This window comes from Gymnodraco acuticeps, unplaced genomic scaffold, assembly GCF_902827175.1.
Source record: "Gymnodraco acuticeps unplaced genomic scaffold, fGymAcu1.1, whole genome shotgun sequence".
In the NCBI taxonomy this organism is placed as follows: Eukaryota; Metazoa; Chordata; class Actinopteri; order Perciformes; family Bathydraconidae; genus Gymnodraco; species Gymnodraco acuticeps.
In genome coordinates, this window is record NW_022990054.1 from 1,013,353 (window position 1) to 1,036,969 (window position 23,617).

At 42.4% G+C, this 23,617-nt stretch overlaps 1 protein-coding gene across 5 annotated transcripts in view; it reads left to right on the plus strand.

Annotated features, from left to right (window-relative positions):
• Positions 1-1,194: 1,194 nt before the first annotated feature.
• brsk2a (BR serine/threonine kinase 2a) overlaps positions 1,195-23,617 on the plus strand; it is a 180,591-nt gene continuing 158,168 nt past the window's right edge. For all 5 annotated transcript variants that reach the window (XM_034215950.1, XM_034215954.1, XM_034215952.1 and 2 more), the window contains exon 1: positions 1,195-1,537. In XM_034215950.1, the coding sequence (XP_034071841.1) occupies positions 1,444-1,537 (94 nt within the window). In that variant the 5' untranslated portion in view covers positions 1,195-1,443. The remainder of the gene's footprint in view (positions 1,538-23,617) is intronic.

Consider the following 23,617-nt stretch of genomic DNA (forward strand, 5'->3'; position numbering starts at 1 on the left):
ACACACCCACACACACACGCACACACACACACATTGACTTTGCGATAATGTTGGTGTGTGAGAGCAATGGAGAGCAGAGACAAAAGATGAGAGGTCAGAGACAAGACACTATCCTACTCTGTTGTACAATTCTTGGATGAAATAATATCACCTCAGTTAAAAAGATCAATATAAATATTTGTGAATTAGTGTGGGGTAACGCTGGTTTAGCTTCAACAGTTGAGTTTACTACAGTCCCAAAAGCTGGATTATAATACAATAAGGTAATGCAGGCGACGGCCTCAGCTCTGAAGCCTCCAGGAGCCCCAAAAGGTTCACTGCATGTCAATTGCTTTAGGTAATTTGATTAATTACAGATGTGTTAGGGAATTTGCACCAGAAAAGTCTTAGTATGTGTTGTTTTATTTGAAAACATAAAATTATGTTTAATCTTAGATACAGCTGTTTTTAAATGAACATCAATTAAAGTGTAATTCCAGCACACGAGTACTGATTGTACTGGGAAATATGGGAGTTTGGTTTGGTTGACAGGGTTCATACACATTGTACAGAGGCTCAGTAGGGGCTTTTTAACACCAAACATGTGTTTTATTTATTGTCACTTTCCAATTATATTAATTGTGGCGAATGGCTGCACGATGAAGACTTAAGGCAGCAAAGACACAGAACTGCATATACTTTAATACCTGTTTGTTTATCTCAAGTAATATCTTCATCCCAATTTTCAACAAAGTTAATACTCTAACAATGTCCCTCTTGTAATACATTCCCTTTTAGGAAACGTCAGTGGGAGATATTTATCAAAAGGTCAACATCTAACGATCGGCTGAACTTGAATTGCTGACATTATTCTGTATTTTCAAAAAGGCTTAATTTGATTTTTCCCTTTTAATCCTTCTTTTCATACATTTGTGCTTTAGAATGTGTTATTGTCTCGAATTTGAAGCAAAACACTTGTGTAAAAAGTGTAATAAAGTTTATTTATGTCAAGAGTTCATATGGGTTCAAGCTCCCTTGATCACAACCTGCAAGTTTTCCAAAAAATTATAAGCAAAAATAGTCCAGCAACAAGAAACAGGGCGGGCAGCAGAGAGCGTTACAGGTATATGGTTGGCTGAATCAGCTGTCAATCATCCTCCCTGAAGGGGTAAAGGCTCCGCAGCACCTCCCATAGACGCACAGCGGCAGCGCAGCTTCCGACAATGATATTCAAGGCACTTGCGGCTCGTCTGCAGCGGTAGGAGAAAAAAGAGAGGAGAAAGAGAGAACCTCACCTCCTCAAACAGCGAGTGAGGTTGAGCAAAAGAGACAGAAAGCGCCAGAGAGAGACCGAGAGGAAGAGAAGAGGCTGTGTGGAGTTTAAGGAGAGACACCAGCGGCTTGGACCTCCAGCGAGGAGTGTTTAATTCATTGTAAAGTGTCTAATATCCACACAGAATCGACATGTCATCGTCCGGTAAAGACAACAGCGGTGCCCAACATGCCAATTACGTGGGACCTTACCGTTTGGAGAAGACGCTCGGGAAAGGACAGACAGGTTAGTTGGGACAGCTTGCTCACTGCATACCCTTTTAATTGCACCATTTATTTTCGGACCGCTCCGCAGCGAGTTGAAATTTGGCCGGCTGGGTGTATGCAGGTGAATAACTAATAACAGCTTACTTGCAAACACCTGCCAAGCATTGTGGTGAATTATTTGGGTTTGTTTTTTCTTCGGCGGTCTGACATAATCGTTTTTCTCATACTGATATTCTGAACAATCTGTGTTGTTGTATTTGCTGTAAAGTGTCTCTACTGTAGGCTAATTTTATTATATGTAGGCTACAGCACTTTGGCTCGACCAAACATCGTTTATAAATGTGCTATATAAATAAAACTTGATTTGATAATCATTGTTCACACAGTGGGACGAGGGGGAAAGGGAGGGGGGGATTTAGTCGCTTTAGTTGCTTTACATGGGTTTGTTGGTTGTGCGTTGGCGTTGGACTGGGTGTGTGTATCAGAGCAACGTGGTGGACACCATCCAACGCCGAAAAATGGTGACAGTGTGATGTGCTGTGGAAATTAACTTTTCATGTCCCCTGTTGGAGTGTGTGTGTCCTGTGATTGGAGCACAACGCCGTTAATCCCGATTTGCCTGATACATTGATCTATTCTTAGTCTCAGGTTGGCACTGAGTCAGGCGTCTCTCCTATAGGCTCTGACTGCAATACGTGGGTTTCTACCGAAATAGAGGGTCCCACCTTGACAGATTACACCATAGTCTGCATACAGAGCTGGACAAGAGCTACACTGATTTTAATTGTTTTGCCCCAGAATATGTAACTGGGCTTCCTTAATAAGGAGCACATGCTTCATCTCAGCATAGACAGGAATGACAAAGTTGCATAGCACATGAGCAATTTATAAGAGGAGTTCATTCTCTTAATATTTCATGCTATTTTGTAGGTGATGCTTGCATGTGTGTGTGTGTGTGTGTGTGTGTGTTTCCTATACAGTATTTCAGCCTTGTTGTGAGCATGGGTGCACAGTGAGAATGCAGCCAGAGGAGCCATGTGAAAGGAGAGGCAGGCACAGCCCTGTGAAGAGGCAGAGATGGAAGGAGTGATGCAGCATGCTCTGTAAGCCCTCCACCCGTAAAGAGAGACTCAGAGACTTTTCCTCTCCTCTTCGGCGAAAGATTTCCTCCCATCTGCTGCCTAAAACGGCTACAATAGGCGTTGCTTCCCTCTACTCGCTCCAGCTGGTCATGCTGAGCTTCAGTGTGTGTGTGTGTGTTTCCTCAGACAGTATGCTTTCTTGAAATATTCTCCTCTGTCACTTCATTCACCTGGCGAGTCCCTCTGTGTTCATTGATGGAGTTTGTCTGTTTGCCTTCCCATGGTGTCAATGTTTGTGTATGCCTTACTTGGAATTTGGGTCAGTACATTTGATGTACACACACAATTCCCAAAACATGCATCAATCATAATCTGTAGCTGTACATGCAATGCAAAGTACCTGACATATCTGCAGCGTGATGCTCCAGTTGGATCTTTCCTAGCAAATGTTGTATTAACGCACAGTGGCTTGTTTCCCTTTCTCCTGCTACTCGTATTTAATCATTTGTGTTTACAGGAGGATCTCTCACTCACAGCCAGACTCCACTCTTTTTCTGATAGCTCTCAGGAGTGTCGTCTAATGGCTGTTTATTGTGGCATAGAGCTGGCACTATTGTCTGCTAGGTACAGACATTTAATGACACAGTGACTCTAAGATCATGTACGGCTCAGGATCTATCTGTGAATGTCGAGGCAGGTTTAGATGCATTTTTTTCTGCCAGCCTCAGATGTCCGATGAATGGAAACAAAGTAATCTGCAGGTCAGCGTGGATCATGACTTTAAGCTGCTGCAAATCAAACAACTCTGACAAAACAATGTTTCACTCAGAGACATTTCGGATCAAATATATTCATTTTGAATGCTTTTGGGCCTGGTTTTTCAATTACACTTTCATGTTTCAAATGTGAAATAGCAATAATGGCGCCCAGCTTTATGCATGTGTTGTGTTAGAAAAATCATTTGGTTACTGGCGTCTGTGTGGCTGTTCCACGCCAAACCTATTCAGATTAATGGTGGCGCGTAATATCCCAGTCACCCATTAACCATTCGCATAATCTGTCAGATCTCTTTCCCAGGCCCCACGGAAAGGGTTGTCCCAGCAACTGTGTGCGCCCAATGGGCCGGGCTCAATGGTGAGTGGCAGCTAGGACCATCCAGTGGATTAAATCCCCTCTGAGCTTTCCCAGGCTGCGTTTGGCCGGTATTATTAGAAGTGGAGAAAGCGGAACAACTCTGGTTGATCTGGCTGTCCTGGCTGTCCTGCTCAGAGGAGTGGTGCTGTTCCATGTTCATTAAGTGATTAGGCCATGTCCTGACACACACACACACACACACACACACACACACACACACACACACACACACACACACACACACACACACACACACACGGCCACCACAATGCTTCTGATTTGGCTTCCTGATCTAATCCCCTACACAGCCAAAGTCTCCTCGGCTCTCACTCACATGCTCACGTGACCAAGAGGTCCAGAGGTAGCCCACTGTAGCTTATCAACTTAGAACCTCTATGTTACTGTAGAAAATAAAATGCATGGGACAGATTAAATGCAACAACATAAGCAGTACCATGCATATTTTTCAACATCTATTTTTCTGCTCTGAATAATGAGTGTTTGTACCCCAGACTTAGAATCGGAGGGATGAAACCCTCTTCAATGGTCACACATGCAGAGCACACGGCACACACAGTGACATTTGGCCTCTGCATTTAACCAATCCTAGTACCAGGAGTCTAGTACTAGGAGCAGTGGGCAGATATATTGTACAGCGCCCGGGGAGCAATGGGAGTGGGGGGGTACCACTTGCTCAAGGGCACCACGGCAGGGCCCAGGAGGTGAACTGGGACCTCTCCAAGTAGCAGTCCACACTCCATATTTAGGTCTGGTTCGGGGACTTGAACCGGCGACCCTACAGCTCCCAGTCCAAGCCCCTACTGACTTGTAGTCTGTATGATTCCCTCTGTATCAGGTGTGCATTGGGGACTGTTGCGGTCTATAGATATGGAGTGTCTGCATGGTCGGCTACTGATTGGGACTAAAGCCACAAAAACATGGACGCCATTTTTTAAGCCAAACACAGTCATTGTGTTTGAATGGTTGAACTGGACCATGATTTTGTTTTCTAGCAGAATCATAGTGTATGAATACAGCAACATCAGGGCAGCTTCTTTGTACCTCTTGATTGCCACAAATTGACAATCAACTTTCTGTTTCTACCAAACATTAAATTAGCCCCATGAGCTGCCTCTTGTGCACTTTGTTTGACTCACAAGCTTGGAACTTGACAACTGAGGAAACATTTGTTGAAGTTTAGACCTCCCTTTTGAATGTTTTCAGGGTTTGGAAGAACAGATTTTATGTGTTTAAGAATTGTAAAGCTTTGTTTGACAAGGCTAAAGATTGTGGTTTTTGTTTTTTCCAGTGCCATGACTTAAGTCGAGCTGAATCACCGCTCTGTTCCGCTAATGCTTCAGAAAACACCGCAGTGATTTGCCTTTTAACTCTGTTCCTAAAGGCTGTTCATTATTGAATAGAGGCCTATTGTGTGGAAAACACTGCTTGTTAATCCAGAGTAAGTCCCTGTTTTTTTTACGAGACATACATATTGACAGGCTAAGTTGGATGTTGACGTGTAGGCTCCTTGATTCTTTGATTGACGTGAAATCATCTGTGCTTCGGGGGCTTTCATATTGACTGTTCATCTAAAAATAAAAAAGCTGCCTGTGATGTTGTGGTTTGCTCTGTCTTTCTCAGTTCTGAAGCCTCTGTTTCTGTTTATTTACTGGAGAGCTATTGTTCTGGGTTCACCGGGTTTACAATGTATTTAAGCCACGATCCAGCTATTTTTGTTGTCTCCATGTCAGCAAAGGGCTCGCCAGTTTGTAACTCTTACTGAGGGTTCCTGTGTTTGTGTGTAAGAGGGAGTAAAAAGCACTCATTTGTCTTTCTTTTCATTTATTTACACATGAACACATTAAATGGACCGTTCTGAGAGTCTGTTGTATTGCACGGTAACGTAAAACCGTTAATTCGACGTTGATTAATAGCTGGTGAGTCGGGCATTGGTTAATTCAGATCAATGGGCACTCCCAAAGATTTCCTGTCTGGGGGAAGAGATCCATACTGTTTCGCAGCACATGATATCCTGATGATGACAAGTGAGGAGGGAATGCTCAGTCAATTCTGTCAATGAAAAACCACTTGGCAAATCCACAGATACTAAAGGCATCTGTGTGTGTTGCTTGGGAGCAGCGCAGGTGCTCAAACTCTCGGTGACCTGGAGCCTCTGTGCCATTAAAATAATCTTGATACCTGTATCGAGCTCAAACACAGGTGTCTATCTCCCCTGTGTTCACAAGATTACCTGGAAAAAGTTGGCAGCTTTGACCTACAATTGGGGAGCTGAGGAAATAAATGAAAGGCTGTGATGATAAACCAAAGTTTCCATGGGCCTGCTCAGAGATTGGAGTCAGAGAATCCCTGACCCAGGGGCTGTGTCGTGTTGCTCCCAGCTGGGGAGCACCCTGTGTTAGCAAGCTGGATCAGAGCTGTGGAGCAGGAAGCCAAGCCTGCATGGTCTCAGCTGTTTGACTGTGTGGCTAAAGCCAAAGCCTGCTCCCTGAGCCCTGAAATGTATCCTAAATGGTGGGAGTGTAATGTGTAAGTGTGTCTGTGCCTCAGCTGAGGCATATGTAGGCTATTTGTAAGTGTTTTGGAATGTGTTTTCATTAACAGAACCGTTGAGCATTATTGTCGTTTCATGGCGCGGCTAAGAAACTAAACTGAATCAGGATTTAGCCTGTAGTCTTTTCGTTGTTTGTGACTTCGGCTGAGGTTATATAATGATGATGGTCCCTGTCATTTAGTGGTCCCCTTCTCTCATGCGCCTCCATCCCTCTCCCTCGCTGTCCCTCTTCTGGTCAGTCAAGATTCATACAGGGATTCAGCCATGTGGTAAATCAGACAAGACCTCGGTGGAATTGCATCGATTGGGAGGAATGTATGTAGCCAACGATTTTCAGAGATTAATGATGAGGAAAGAGGTGGAGAACTGGGAGGGGGAGGAGAGAGAGAAGGATAAAGTCAAGAGGAGGAGGAGGAGTGTAAGAAAAGAAAAAAAAAACCTTGAACTGAGAGAGCATAAAGCGGTCTTGAACGTTCTGACTGCAGTGGAAGTTATTAATTAAGGCGATGTCTTGATCACCTCTTCATTATTCTCCCCTCCTCCCGGATTTTCATCTCTCTATCGCTGACCTCCAGAGGAGAAAAGAGCTCAATCTTTAGATGGGAGGTCAGTGAAAAAGTGAGGCACTGCTGCGAACAGTCTCTGTGGCCCAACATGACCAAGTGTGTGTATTTTCTGGATAAGCCCCATCGCATTCTATTTGGGTTTCACTTTCATCTTAACCCTGCACTTCCACTGTCAGTGTTTCTCTGCCATGTTTTACAGTGTGGAGAATCAGGTTAGTACGGCATGGTGCTCTGGTCCATTTCCCCTTATTTATACCATGACGCCCGGCCCTACACACACATCCATGCTACAAACACAATCTTTTCCCCTCACTCTGTCCATCTATTTCTCTTTATCGCTGAGGCCTGCTCGGCTGCTGGGTTTCATGTAATGTGTTATTGCCTCATGCTATTTAAAATGGTATTGTGTTTTCCAGCGCAGCAGAGAGAATGCAAGCAGAAACACACCATTTCTCTTTTCACCGGTGCTCCAAATTGTTACGTTTATGTCTTCACCCTGTTGCTTCAGTATTTGCTTCGAGACATCTCTGTACCTGCCCTAGCCTTTGTGCACTTCTGATGCTACCAGTCAGCTAGTCATCAAATCATCTGCCACATTCTTGGTCTTTGTCCACATGAGGCATTTTAAGACGTACAGTATACTAAACGTCTGTGCGCACAGCAGGCTTAATCAGCCTGTTTCTCTCTCTCCTTTTTCACCCAGCTCAGATTAACTCTTGCTGAGCTGCCTGTCTGGCTCTGACTGTGAGAATGCTGGGTTGGTTGCCAAGGTTGGTTGTCTGGTTGTCATGGTTTCCCTGCTACTTGCTGTTTCCCAGTCTGCCCTCACGAAGAAAGAAAGGGAATGCTCTCTCTCTCCTCTCTTACTGACTCTTTCATGATAGCTCTCACTTTCCCCGGTGCTGCTCTAATTTCTCTCGCTCTGGAAGTGGCTGCAATCTGAAATCTAAAGTCACTTTCTATTCGTGCAACTTTGTCTATATTTCTTTTATCTGTTTATCTGCCTTGCCTTGGCCTGTGATTTGAGGAAATGAGAATATGTATGTATGTATGTATGCATGCATGTATGATGGCATATTTGAATGTGTGCTGCATGTGTGTGTGCTGCATGTGTATATGTGTGTATGTCGTGTGCTCAGGCATACGGTAATGGATCAGACAGGCTTGCCCTGCTCTGTGCTCTGCACTGTGTGCTGTGTTCCCATTTAAATCTGGGAGATTAGCACATGTGGGGAGCCTCAGCTTTAGTTGCTGTCAGCTCAGCTAGCATTGGCAGGCTGTCCTCAGATCGAGGGGGGAAGCGCTGTGCTCACCCCCCATTGCTGTCTGCCCTGCTGTACTTTATTCATTAACAAATAGATGGTTGGGCCGGTGACCTTGACTTTGGGACAGTTTTCTAACTGCTGCAGCACACCTTTACAATTCACGCGGCAGGTTTGGTCATACCCCTGTTTTCCAAAAGACTTAAAAAATAAAGTTTACCATTTGGTAAATATCTGGAACACTATATGGTAAACTATATCAAAAACTCTGAATATATTAAATTGTATTAGTTATATGTTAAAAACATCTGCCCTTGTTCACTTTTCTTATAAGATATACCTGTTGGTATATTTAAAACATTTTCTTGTGATTTTCTTTTTTGTGTGTTTTACATTTTAATGCATATATTTATTCATTTTATAACTTACTTTTTTGAAGTGAATATTTATCCCGTAGTTGGATACCATTTTATATATTAAAAAAATGCATACTATAGCATTTTTCTATACAAAAAATACAAATGGTATTTAGAGTACATCATGTGTAAAGATAAGTAATGTATGCAGAAATAAACTGTGGTTTAGTATTACAATTTACAACCTGTTTAAATATACATGTTTAGCCAAATAGGCCATTTCACTTGGGAAGCCTTTCCATTAAAAACACATCACATCACATATCAAGATTTACTGGAGTAACACTGCAACTCCAGAGTGAATACAGTAAATGAATGCCTTTTTAAAAATTACATTATAAAAGTACCTTTCCTTCAGCAGACCTGCTGGCAACTCCCCTTGGACTGTTTTCAAAGAAAAAGTCCATGAATGAAAATGCGCACTCATGTACTGTGTGCAGTGTATCCCAGATGGCAGAGGCAGGATAATTGGGACGCATTCGTAGTTTTTCACTCGCTCTGTTGTCAGCTCTTTAGACTATGAAGCACATTGTCACCCGTGCCTGAAAAACACCTGAGACGTGGCTTGGCATATGAAGTGAAGCAGACAGCCCTGGATGTGATGAGTTTAGATGAGCATGACTGGTCACAAACCAACAACCTGCGCTGGCTGTAGTCTCTGTGCACTGGGATATGACATTTGGACAGGCTAAAGAGAATCAGCTCTATGTTAGCCAGGTTGACTTCTTTTACCTCCGCTTGCAATATCAGTTATTCATTGAGAGGTGAAGCAGGGCAGGTTCAGTTAGCTATTCTCATGACGATTGGACGTGTTTTTGCCAGTTTACAGAAAAACCACCTGGATCGCAGGTGTAACGGCATCAGTGGTCCAGCCAAGACAAACTGTTTCTTCTGTTTGCTTTTCCTTGACCAGCGAATGAGTCACTGCTCTGAGGCTGCTGCCAGTTCAAATTCCCTACCATGACTATGTATAAGGATGAAATCAGACGACAGGGAGAACTCATACTTGAAGCAGAGTGTCCACTGAGTGTTTGTCCCCCCCCCGGCCTGAATTTTAGGTTCAGCCCGGGCTACTTTCCTCCAAATCAATGACCTTATAGTGCTGTAGTGGTTTGTGGAAGTATTTCAGCATTAATCTTTTAATACGTCCCACACGCTCTCCCATTTGGATTGTTTGCCCTATTTCTATTGGCTGACAATTCACCAACAAGCATTCCGCTTTTCTCCATTTATTGTGTTGAAACCTCTTCTAATGGGGGGGGGGGCAGTGGTACACTGGGTAACTCCAAAAACATCTTAAGATCAGGGGCAGTATAATGCATAACCAAACAATAGGCTCTCATATGACCTGAACAGAACTCTTACACAAAGTCTAAGTAGGTTTGAAAAAAACAGGGTCTATACTCTGAACTCATTATTCATTACAAAATACATTTTCTTTTTCCTTCAATAGGCTCCAATCTGAGTCAATAAATCCAATGTTATCCTGCTGTAAGGTCAGAAGCTGTAATGGAGGCCTTTTGTGCCAAAGGAATAATCAGTCAGTGAAATTACCCTTTGGCCTTTTGCAACACCGAGTGCACTTTGTCACTGAAAAAAGCTTATTTCAAGTGTCAAAAGGACACTTGATCTTTATTGTTTTCACTTTTTTAAATGTATTTGGTCAGTGTTACTGTCTTAGTGTATTATCTTATATTTTACTGTCTTTTCTTACACTATTTCCTGACTAATGGAACAGTTGATGGAGTGATTAAGGGAAAGAGCGAGGAAGTAGAGAGAGGCTTTGTCTCTTTATCCCAGATGGTTGACTTATTTTAAATTATTTTATATTCCTCACAAAAAGCTGCTTATTTCTGTGGTGGCTGCTGTGTGTTTGTGCTTGAGCCTGTGTGTGTACTTGGCTGAGAGCTAGTGTTATAGTGTGCACTGCATGCGCCTGTTTTACGGGCTCTCTGCCGATACATAACAGCGTCTGAGAGCTGTAACTCACGGGACACGGATGAACATGAGAGAGACAGAGAGAGGAAGGGAGGCAGGCTCAAAAAGGAGACAGTTGCTGTGTGCGAAAAAGAGTCACAGCAGTAAAGCATCTCTCAGGGTCAGTACCTCTATCATTCAAATCCAGCACACCCAACCACACAGTTGCTCACACACGGTGCAAAAATTGGAGGTATGCATGCACACAACCGCAGACACAGGAATGTGCCGTGCAGCAGCAGAGTGGATGCTTCATCATCATCACCTCTACAGGAATCCCAGCTCTCCATCTGACTGCAGCAGAGCTCTGACGTCATCAGTGGAGGAAATGCACCCACAGCAGGAAGAACTGCTCACAGTACAGGGCCTGAGGACACACACACACACACACACACACACACACACACACACACACACACACACACACACACACACAGCAGCAGCCTCAGAAACACACTTCCATGTGCTAACTCGCATGCTGAGAACATGATTGTTCCTTTGCTCGAGTAAGTTATTATTTTGGTTGGTCAGCTGTGTTGGCTGTCCTCAGTGCTGTTTTGATGTATTATGGTTTGTATAATGAGAGCATGAATGTGAGCCAATAGTGCATGTCCATTTGTCTATGTCCCTGAGCACATAATGCCTGTGTGGGTTGTTGAAAAACTGACGACATATGCAGCCCTGCGTGCGTGTGACACCGCATTACTCATGTGAGTGTATTATTATGATCATTATGACAGTTACTTTTCTCTTTGGGTAATGCACTATATTCGCTTGCTTTGATGGACATGCAGTAGGAGATTTCTCTGGGGCCTATTTTGAAAATAGGGGCTGTAATAGACATTTGGTGAGCTGCTCATCTTATCTTTTGAGAACACATTGATCAAACAGCAATGACATTATTGTAAGGATATATGCGGAGGATACCATTGTGTCACACTCATTAACTGATAATAGTTGTTCCTGCATTTAAATGTATAAAATTGTTTTTTAAAACATTTTATTCCATATTGGCTGGTATTCCTTATGTAATTTAAAGGGGACCTATCATGCAAAAGGCACTTTTTGATGTTTTTTTTACATACATTTGTGTCCCCGGTGCGTCGGGGAACTCACGCAGCGTCAGAAAATAAAACCTTTTCTCTTTTCCTCCGTACCCAAATCTTTTAAAAACGGGGGTACAACTAGTGGATACAGATTTGCTGCCGATATGACGTGAAATCGGCAGCGGACCCACAGAAAGTTGCTATCAGAAACAATGCCTGACGTGTTTTGGACGTAATCTCGTCTTTGTTTACATTAGCAAGCCTCTAATGGCGCGTTTCCACTGCAGGCCTCGCTCGGCCTCGCTCGGTTTGGTTAGGCCTTATTAGGCCCGGCTCACTTTAATGCTGCGCTTCCATTACAGTTTGGGAACTGGGGCAGTTACTATAGTAACGCAGTGTAGGCGGAGCCGTGACGTCATCTTCAATGAGAGCCCCAGAAAAACAACACAGCCGTTAGCTCTTAGCACTCAGAGCTCACAGCTCCTCATATCTGTTCAGAAACTAGACACAAGTTAAACAAGTACAAACCACAGACTGCCTGTGTCATGGCGAATACAGTCGCTGGTTTATTTATGTCTGTATAGGCCGTTGTTGTGAGTGTGGACGGTCGGAGCATATATAACGTTAGCTTAGCCAAGCTACATTTAGAAAACATGCATTTTAAAAGGGTTTTTCGCCTGCCGTCTGTCTGCAGACTTGTCAAAGCATTAATTCATGGTTTTTACTAACCGGTATCAGTATGTTGTTACTTCGGCATCATTTTGAAACGTGTATTACAATTTAAATCACGGTCAAATATGTTCATCTTGTTGTAGTTGTAGCCCCCTTGCCAGCGAGTCTCTCTCTAGTTTAGCATACTCAGCCCGACTCAGCCTGGTTGTTCCTGGCCCTAGAACCACGATTTAGTCGGGCCAGATAAAAGATGAAAAAGTAGCCCCGGGCCAAAACTAGGCCAAGTGGAAGCGCAACCAAAAACGGGCCCCGCACGGCTCGGCACGCTTAAAGCGAGCTACCCGCTGCAGTGGAAACGCGCCATAACACTCAGAGCTAGTGAAAAGCACATGTGTTTGAAAAGCAGGAAATAAAAAAAGGAACTCACCTTGTGATACACCCGCAAGAGAAAAAGCATTTGAGCTCCATACTGTTTCATAAATAATCCTTGATGTGGTTTAGAACAGAATGGCATTTTATCACAGCAGAATTTAACTTTATCTCCGGTAGAATTCTGATCAGGCATTAGCTCCGCCTCCTCTTTTTCTTTTTTTCAAGCTAAGGACCCAAAATCCCCGTTTCTCTAACAGTGCTGCAAAAGAGGGGTATGAGCAGTATGAGGCATGGCTACAATGGGTGATCTGTTTGGTATTTTAACCCTTCTCTTCCGTTTCGGGTCAAAAGTGACCGAATGACTTTTATTTGAATCTTAAATATTGTGTTTTTCATCCAATTGCCTCAATACCTTATGTTATCCTCCACACTAGGCCTCTGAATATACACTTGATGATCACCACTTGCATTGCATTTTGAGTGATTTATTCAACAGTGAAACACCCTTGATGTTTTCGGTCAGATTTGACCGCCATAGCAAATGAATGGGTATGAGTGTATTATGTTCATCCTGCAGATGGAAAACATCTATATACACACACACGTTACGGGAACCTCTCCCTTTCTCACGCTCTATGATACAATGTCTCATACCTTCTCACAGGGGCGAGCTTTGTGCCCCTCGAGAAACACAAACCTCTCACTTTCTCGCACTAAATGCGCCTCCCTTACTGTCTCTCAAGCAGTTATATTTGTGCCTTGCTCACATTTGACTCATTGACACAATGAGCAGGCGACTGATGGGTATTTTCTGTATGAGGGCCTCTGGACACATTTTTGAACCAGATGAAGAGGAGATAGAGGAAGATGTCTCATAAATGGAAGACAACAGCAATCCAGACTGAGCCTACAACAGACCAGGAAGAGGCCCCTGAGATAGAGGCACCTGAGATAGAGGCACCTGAGATAGAGGCACCTGAGATAGAGGCACCTGAGATAGAGGCCCCTGAGATAGAGGCCCCTGAGATAGAGGCCCCTGAGATAGAGGCCCCAGAGATAGAGGAGCCTGAGGTGACATTCCACAATTTTGCATTGCCAACTATGTGCGTGAACTAGGGCTGCACAGTATTGAAAAAAACTGACATCGCGATTCCCCCTCCCCCCCCTGCGGTATATATTGCGTTTTTTTTAACCTGTTAAACCCCAAAGTCCCGGCGGGTACTTTACTTTTTTGTTTTTCACGACACTGTGTCTCAGGGGATCGTAATATTTAAGAACCTATTAATGTGTTATACCAGATTAACGGAAATAATCTCAGCTAATTGACGATACAAACCATTTTATACCAAAACAAAACACAAGTCTCATAAGAAGCATCTAAATGACCCCTGAGCGAAAAATGCTAACGCACTTTGGCACAGAACTCAAGTTAAAAGTACCCTTATTATTACTTATCGTAGCTGCATTTACAAGATATCCGATTAAAGCTGAGGTTCCACAGATTATTTAGGTATATAGTATCATCACTGAGTGATCTGAACTTGGACAGGGGAAGCAAACATAGACATCACAACACGTACCTTTACGTAGCTTCTAGGGGAGATGTCTCACCGTAGCTGTCAATCTGATCAAAATACGTGTTCAATGGCATTAAAACGAGAAAGAAAAAACGCGGCTGAATCGGTTAATCCATAGGTTTTTAACGTCTCTGTATAAAAAAATGATTTAATTTATAATCCATAATTCCATTTTTATGTAAATATCGCAGAGCAAAAGTTAGCTGCTAATGGTAGACACCAGAGTGGCTGCTGCTTCCGGTCTCGGCTATGCGGAAGTCTCACACACACACACACATTACCAAATAAGGACTGTGTGATTTCCCCTCGATTCCATTGGCTCTGACGGTCAGAAAGAGATGTCACATGTCAAAATCCAGCAAGGTGGGCCAGAGATATGACAAATCCACCCAAATGGCCCCAGAAGAGGTTTTTTTGTGCTAAATCTGTCTAAAAAGGTCAAATATCAGGGGAAGTTCTACACACACCAACACATGAACAGATAAGGAGTGAGAGTGACGACGCGTAGCCAAAACCGGAAGCTGCATACCACCAAGGTGGCTACCATTAGCAGCTAACTTTTGTGCTCCGATTTTTACATAAAAATGGAATTATGGATTATAAACAATTGCTTCAAAGCCACAGATACATTATCAACCTATGGATCAACCGATTCAGCCGCGTTTTTTCTTTCTCGTTTTAATGCCATTGAACACGTCTTTTGATCAGATTGACAGCTACGGTGAGACGATCCCCCGTAAAAGCTCCGTAAAAGGTACGTGTTGTGATGTCTGTGTTTGCTTCCCCTGTCGCGAGATCGGATCGCTTAGATACTATACTTAAATAATCTGTGGAGTCTCAGCTTTAATCGGATATATTGTATGTGCAGTTTCGATAAGTAATAAGGGTATCTTTATTTTGAATTCTGTGCTAAAGTGCGTTAGCATTTAAAAAAAAACAAAAAAAAACCGCACGTCCCTGCGGTGTGAATACCGCGCATGCGCATACCGCGGTTATCGCCATGACACGGTATATCGTTCAGCCCTAGCGTGAACACACGTGAACACACACACGTTCTGTTATGGTATTTCTCTTTCAATAAATGTTAATTGAAGAAAACAGTATCAGTGTCTTATTTTATATTCATCACAGTGAATGCTGAACTTGATGGGCCCACCGGTGGGTCCGGACCATGACATGAAACACTGTCTTGCTTGTATCAAATCAATACATCCCATACATAATTGGAACGGGAAGAATCTCAGCTACAACACTAACTAAATCATTTCCATCTCCAGTAAACACAGTCTACATGGCAAGCATTTTTATAATATACAGTAATGTAAAATAAGCACTATCTTTGAACTTACTGCCAAATATAATATGCAATTCACCCCTGGTGTCATTTTGTCTGTCATCCCTTGATTCTACTTGCTTTGACTGTTCAAATGAGATGTCAACCATCAAAATTGGATAAGGGGTTCCAGAGATATCACTGTGCAAAACACACCGGTCAATTTTGAACGCAAATAGGGGGGTATGACCTAACGCAAGAGAAGGGTTAAGCAAAGAACTTCAGACATGTTTTGTATAGGTATGGCCCTACAATATATTTTCCCAATATAGCATAATAGGTCCACTTTAAAAAATTAAATAAAAACTAAACTGCTTTCCTTTTTGTAAACAAAATACATTTAATATTATGATTACCTCAACACGTCCCTTGTCTTTTACACCTCTGTAACCATTATTCCGCTTTTCCTACTTGCACTGCAACCCCCCTCTACCTTGACCCTTCTGCCTCCTGCTCCCTTGTTTCCTCATTTCCTCGTTTGCTACCTAATGGAGGTATTCCCCTGCAGCCGGCAGGCCTCACACTACCATTCTGCTCAGGTAGGGCTCATTGCATGCAGGTTGATTAGATTTAATTGGGAGCAGTTCCAGGCCGGATAAGCCATAGTGTTGTGGGCCTGCACAATAGCAGAAGGAATTTAATTAAAACTTTACATACACTCTCTTGTAGTACCTGCCAATGTGAACACACACAAGGACACTATGCCTGTACATTCATTTCATATTTATTTCACATTCGAAACAGATACAAAGGCAATTATGAATGTAAACACATACAATACTGTATTCATACATACTACAGTGGCTATGCACTTGTATATAGAGCATGATTCGCCTCCATCCCTTTCTGTTCGATTTTAACACTTTCCCCTGTGAAGAAAAAAAGAAAATGTAGCATTGAAAATAGCAACTCGCACACACAACCATTTGGTAGTATTTGTGTTAATGGGCTAATTGAATCTGAAAGGAGACAGTAGTAGATAGTACATCTAATGGAAGAAACATATTCTGTTGGCTTTATGGGCCAGAGCTGGTAATTGCTTTTAAAGAGTGAGCTGAATGTATCATCATAGGTCATTCAGCCTAACCACAGGGGAAGATGGCAATTGTAATAGGAGACTGATCAGTAAAACGTGTATTTGTGTGAATTTCTCCTATTTTATTATTCGTCATTACGTTGCTTTGCAATAGTGGCATATTTTCATAAATATGCTTTGGTACCAGTCTACCAATTTAAAGTATGTATACGTTGTTTTATATAATGTTTAATGTGTGTATATAAAGATGGTTTTCATGTTAGATATTTTCCTCTTTTCCATGGTCCTAAATAAGGTAAATTGGAATAGATAAGTGCAGCCCACTACTCCATTTCTCCTAGTGGGAAATTGATGCTTGATTTTTGTGAGGAAAGGTAAAAGCTTTAAAAGTTTAGTTGGACGAAGGGGAAGCCTCATCTTTGGTGCTGTAAATGGAAAACGTTGGTGTACTCGGCTCATGTTTCAAATGCCCTAAATTTTGTGATTGTGTATGTACGCTGATTAGGCTTGCATGGGATCTGAATTTATTACTCCGTCTTTGCCAGTGTCATTATACCTCAAACTCTTCTATTCACTTCTTAATGAGACTTTATGACATATTAAAACCTTAACCTGGGGGTGTATTGTCTGTGTGTGAGCCCAGCTCTGCTAACTGCAGATCGGCACTTTTTGATCTCTCTCTCAGTGCTGACAAATGCAGCTTGACAAGAGACAGACACGAACACATTTATATGCACCTGCAGACAGCCCTGATGCGAGTCGGCATAATGATGTGTTATTTCAGTTTTCACCATCCCAGCTGATGATGAGTCCAGGCTAGATGAGGCTCATTAAACCAGAAAGAGATTTGCTTGTTGGCTGTGTGTGTGTTAGCCTTACTCTGGGCCTCCTCTCTGTTTATTTCATCCTCTGCCTTTCTTTCTTTGTCAGTCCCTCCCTGAGTGCAACACTAAATCTAGCAGACCTTTTTAATTAAAAGTCACATTTTATCTGCCTTAAAACACACTATAAATAGGCTGAGGACACAAATGCAGACACACATCTGTCTCCTCCTAAAAGTATACAGTAAACTATATATCAAACTAACCCAAACAAAAGAAGAGTTAACTTTGAGATCACTACCTGATTCCTCATGCCTTTTTAAATATCCCACTTGTCCAGGATAGGTAGTTGTGAGGTTTGACTTTAGGAGAAGACCTTCCCTCCTGCCCTTATCTCATTTGAAGAGCTATTTAATGAAGTGCTCTTGTTCCCTGTGAATCACACTGAAGCAGCTTCTATGTCACATGTGGAAGTCCCATGTATGAGGGCATAAAGATGAGCGAAGAGTACTGAGGGCTCACAGAGGCCCTTCCCTGGGGCCCGGGGTGTGTGTCCAGACTAAGGAGTGATTCATTTAGCAAGTCTCAGGACTAACATCTCTGCTGTTTTACAAACCTTACTGTGTCTATTTGTTCTAACCTTAGACACAAATAGGTTACCTTGCACCCTCAACAAGTCATTTGAAGAATTGTCATTAACATTACATGCATTCACTCCCATACCCCCTCTTGCACATACGTGTACATGCATGAAGATCGTTCCTATGGGGCACAATAAGGGTGCATCAATACGACTATTTAGATCAACTGTGAGACTACTCAGGCTAAAATGTTATCTCACAATCCTTCCCGCAGGAGCCAGACACACACACAGACCACTTGGTGCACATGAGAATATGAACACGCACTCTCCACACCTGCAAGTGTGAATATGCAATGTGTGTGCGATTAATCTCTGAGGGCTAGAGGTGATGGGGTCAGAGTAGAGGTGCCTGCGGAGCTAAAGACAGTGATTAAGAGGAGAGGTTGGAGGGGTTTAACCTTCATCAGGTTCTCCACCTCAACATGCCCCCCCCCCCCCCTCAGGACATCAGTAACCTTATCAGTCCCGAAGAGATGAGCCAAGCACAGCTGAGAAGAAACTAGCGAACATGCTCCATCTGACATGGACGCCCTAATAACTGGAGTCTACTGTCTTCTCCTCTGTCCTGGAATCTGTGTTTCCAAGTTAGTCACTTGATCTTATAACATTGTTTATTTCACACAATGCTATATTGTTACCTTCTCTTTCAGTCTATTTCAAATAATGTATATTCTATATTCATTTTAAACTTTCACAGCTAGTTATTTCAACAGTCTTAATGTGACTGGCTATTAGCAAAAGCATTAGTTGATGGATTCACTGTGCAAGTTAAATGTGCCTTAAAGACTCTATTGGCTATTTGCAATATCATGTTAAACAGCTGTGTTCTCTCTTATGTATTTCTCTCTTAATATATACGCCTTTGTCAATTGGAAAGTTATTACAATTTACAAACCTAAAATGTCTCAAGTGGAACAAGACAATGGCCTCGATACGAAAGGAAAGGAAGATCTTGTGTTTGCATTATTTGGCAAAAAACAATATTTAATTTCCAAAGTTCTTCATCATTTGGATGAGTGAACAGTCCAATTATAATAACACAAATAATGGTCTGTGTTTATATTAGTTCAGCCAATAGTAAAAACCAAGTTAATTAAGTCAAGTCATTAGCCTATATGAGATATTATTTTATTTGGACATCTAATAGCTTTTAAATTGCCCGACATATTTTCCATTAAAAAAAAAAGTCAATTGATCCCCATCATATTTAAATCACTGGTAAATGTTCTTTATAGGGGTTCCCTCGGTTTTACCAAGCCTGTGGTGAAATACAATTTAAATCCACGGCCCAGAGAAGAGGTTGGACCGAACTGAGAGCCGAGGTTTTTTTTAATGGGTTTTACCAACCCCATTCTCTTTCAAAGGTGCTTTTTTTGTTGCCCCGCCCGCTTTAATTTTTTCCACCTGCTTCTTCATCGCTCAATCCCCCTCATTTCCATCCTATCCTTTTTTTTCTGCCTGTCCAACTCTTGCTTTCTTTCCTGAACCCCCCCCCCCCTCACCACTTCCCCCCCTGGCTCTCAGTGTCACCCTGCTATGTCTCTTCTCCTCCAGCTCTCTGTATTACCCTTTCTCAGCCGAATGGGATCACCGGTGAACATGTATCCCTTTCTAGCTTTGCTCTGTGCTATACTCTCACTTATCGCTCTGAAGTTAATGAAATGGAGTACAAGAGTGACCTCTTCCTTACCTCTTAGTCTCATCCCGACCTGCTCTCCTCCTAAATATCTCTGTTCTTGCGTCCTTGCTGTTCCTTCCCTTCCCTTTTGAATCTTTATATTTCTGGTTTATGCCATCCAAAGACTGTTTGAATACATTTTTCACTTCCATCTTCTTTGACGCTTAATCCTATTCTACCCACACAAATCAATAAAGCTGTAAATGCATTCCTTCCCTTTCATCATTATTGTTATCCACACAATCCTTTTTGAAATGTCCGCAGGCTAACCTGATATTGAAAGGCCTGGATGCACATAATGTTTGCTCAGAAAGCAGAAACACCACCTGCCTGTCTACTCCCCTGACCTTCTTTAATGCTTTTGTTTCTTTCACAGGCATTATTAGTCTTTCATCAGTGACCCAGAGTCTTTTTGTATAGGTTGTAATGCACAGAGTGGGTGGAGGTCTGGGTGTGTGTGTGTGTGTGTGTGTGCTGCGCATGCATCAGCGCTTTCATCTCAAATCTCTCTACCTGTCAAAAATGTCACAAGTGATGTAGCCCACACAGATGGCTTTGTTGGTGGGCTGTGGATGCAGCTGATGCTGTCACCTCGTGTGTGTGTTTGTGTGTTTGTGTGTGTCTGCATTGTCTGACTGGTATCCAACCTACAACTGCTGCCTGTAGCCTGGCTTATAGGGGAGTCAATAAGATGTATACATTTGTGCTCTGGAGAAATGATCTGTCACAAATCCACTTTACTGATACCGAATATAGTCACACAGACATACATACCATAGGAATGAAGCACCTGCGAGCAGACCCCGTGCTCTGGCACACCCGGAGAGTTCTGACAGCATCTCACAGTGATGCTGAAATCAGACCCCCCTCTGCTTTCATTCATTCCTCCTCCTATAACCCCACCATCCTTCGCAAACACACACACATATTGTATATTCACACCATACTTGAGAAATAGACAATGCTGATTTTAATTTAAGCCCATGCTCGTGGGAGAGCAGGAGTGCCCATTATTTATATTTCCTGTGTGTGTATTACTGCTCCTGTTTGCTTCTGTACCTGCATGCCCTTATCTGTGGACAACATTATAGTCACTTATGGTCACCATGGTAGTATACTGAATATCTTTATGGGCAGATTGAATAAAACTCTTTCTGCTTAAGATACTTTCATTGCCTCATTGTAATCTCAATTATTTTCTTGATATCCCCAATCTAAGTTTCTAATTTCATTACAATTATTGCTGCAGGATTCATCATTTCATCAATGATCACAGACACAAAGAAAGACATGCCTCCAATAGAGATATAGGCGAGGCTGTTGCTCCTGAAGTTGCTGATTCACCTTATTTACTAATCTTACATTTTACTCCAGGCCTCATTATGCTGGGGTCTGCCTCTAATTGAAGGGGAACTTGTGTCATAAAAGGGCCATTGGAGAATCTATGGCTGCAGCTAGAGACTTTTGTCATTATTAATCCATCTGTTTATATTTGTTGTCTATAACATTTAAAAAAAACAGTGAAGAATGACTTACAATGTCCAAAAGCCCAATAAGGCACAGTCATAAGGTTTGTTTTCTCTGACCAGCAGTCCAAACGTACTATAGTGGCTGCGGTAGGGTCCACTCAGAAATAGGATTTTACTCTGTGATGTGTGAATACGACTATGCTTTTATTTAGGAAAAGTAAGTAAAAGGAAATACATGGAACAAGAGGAAATTGAGCATGGAGGACAAATAAGAACAAATGGATAAATAACCCATGTGATAAACAGAGAGAGAGAGTTCATCTACTAGGATTAAATCTTATTCTGCCCTGGCCTTTGCGAGATTACCAACTTTCCCACTCAAGTGCTATGAAAGCGCAGGCAGATTATGCATGTACACACGTGTGCACACACACGCAACCAAGCGCATGCACATAAACACACAAACAATATAGTGGATTAGGCATCGCTGCTTACTCATGGGCCTGGGTGAAGCAGATGGCTGGCCTTTTAATTGTTATGTAACTTTACTGAGGACCAAAACATGCAAACACAACGCATTTTTCTAGCACTTATACGCATTGCCAGTATGCATACATTATGCTACATAATGTTTTATATATTTTTTAGTTGCCTTATCAGAGTTGATGAAAGAGTGTGATTGTGACTTATTCTTATTATAAAATAATACGAGTTAAGTAAGGTAAGATGTGGAGAAGGAAGGAAGACAGTCTGTAAAGAAGTTGGAGGCCAGTGGCACGTTGCCAACTAGTTTGGAGAAGTGCCAAATAAGCCTGCTTACACACACATGCATATATCAAACACACACAAAACACTCCCAGTAGGGTGCCAGTGTGATCCAAGGTGACCTGACAAGGTGATGGGTGGATCACCGTGCCAACAGGGCTGACTGATGTCACCGTGGCAATCTATGTCAGAGGCCACTGAAGGAGAGCGAAGGGGGCCACGGGCTGTTGGACATATGTGACCCACTCTATCGAAATCAGTCAGAAGTCGCAACGTCTCATTTCAAAATAAACGTGGATTTGCGTAAAAAAATAGTTTTTTTTGCGGTTCGGGTGTTTTGTTTGATTTGAAATAAACGAAGTCTTGGCTTTCAGAATATGAAACTTTTATTTCCAAAATCACACGATAAATAAATGTTTGAAGCTTGTAAAGGGAAGATGACAAGCATCTCTCACTCACACTCGGCTCTTCCGCAGCGCAGATCCCCCTCCCTCCGGCTGAAATGATGAATGTAAGGCAGGGATGGGCAAATGGCGGCCCCCGGGCCCCACCTCCTCTTTTTGCGGCCCTCAGATTAATTTATAAACAACGTAATTAATAAAAAACATTTTTTTTTTTTAAATATTTTTTTGTTTGTACTTGTAGTACTACTGATACCGTCCACTAGACTCCTAGTTACGTCGCAAGCTGCGTAGATGATTTCAAATACCGCAAAATAATCTGTGACGCATTTGTGTGTATTGTGTTTGTTTCCCGGGGAAACCCTCACAAGAAACACCGGCTGTTGTTATGCCTGCTGTGACGTTAAGTTGCTTCTTGTAATTATGCCTTTACAAGCTTAAAAGTTGTTTTAAGGGTCCGTGACCGTTACAGTTTGTTTTCATCTGATTTCAAATAAACAAAGTCTTGGCTTTCAGAATATGAAACTTTTATTTCCAAAATCACACGATAGATAAATGTTTGAAGCTTGTAAAGGGAAGATGACAGGCACCTCTCACTCACTCTCGGCTCTTCCGCAGCGCAGATCCCCCTCCCTCCGGCTGAAATTATGAATGTAAGGCATAACACGGCAGGGTCCGTGACCGTTACAGTCTGATTTCAAATAAACAAAGTCTTGGCTTTCAGGATATTAAACTTGTTTCGGCAAATTCAGATGATAAATACAACTTCGAAGCTTGTAAAGGCATAATTACAAGCGGAGAACGGAGTAACTCAACGTCACAACAGGCATAACAGCCGGTGTTTCTCGTGAGATGCAAAAATACACACACACACACTCACTCGCGAGCTTCCCCAGACCAGTAATCCAAACGAAAATATTTTCCCTCCATACTACTTTGATCATTTGCGCCACTAATAATCAATCAGATCGATGGATTCCAGAGAAGAGGAAACTTTGAAGGCCTTCTTCTCAAAATGATGACTCTGTAACAGTCATTATATAATGTGACATATTTTGCTTAATATTTGGTGTACAACAACAATCCTGATATAATTAGAACGCTAGGAATCTGCTCTTTCCAACAGTGTATACAACTCAAAATGTGTCTTCGGGTCAATGCGACATAGATGGAGCAGGTTGTGTGTGTGTGTGTGGACCGGTTGTGCTCGGTAGTTGGACGGAATCAGACCCCGAGAGTATTTGCTGACGAGCTGACATTGAGAAAGTGTGTGTTGA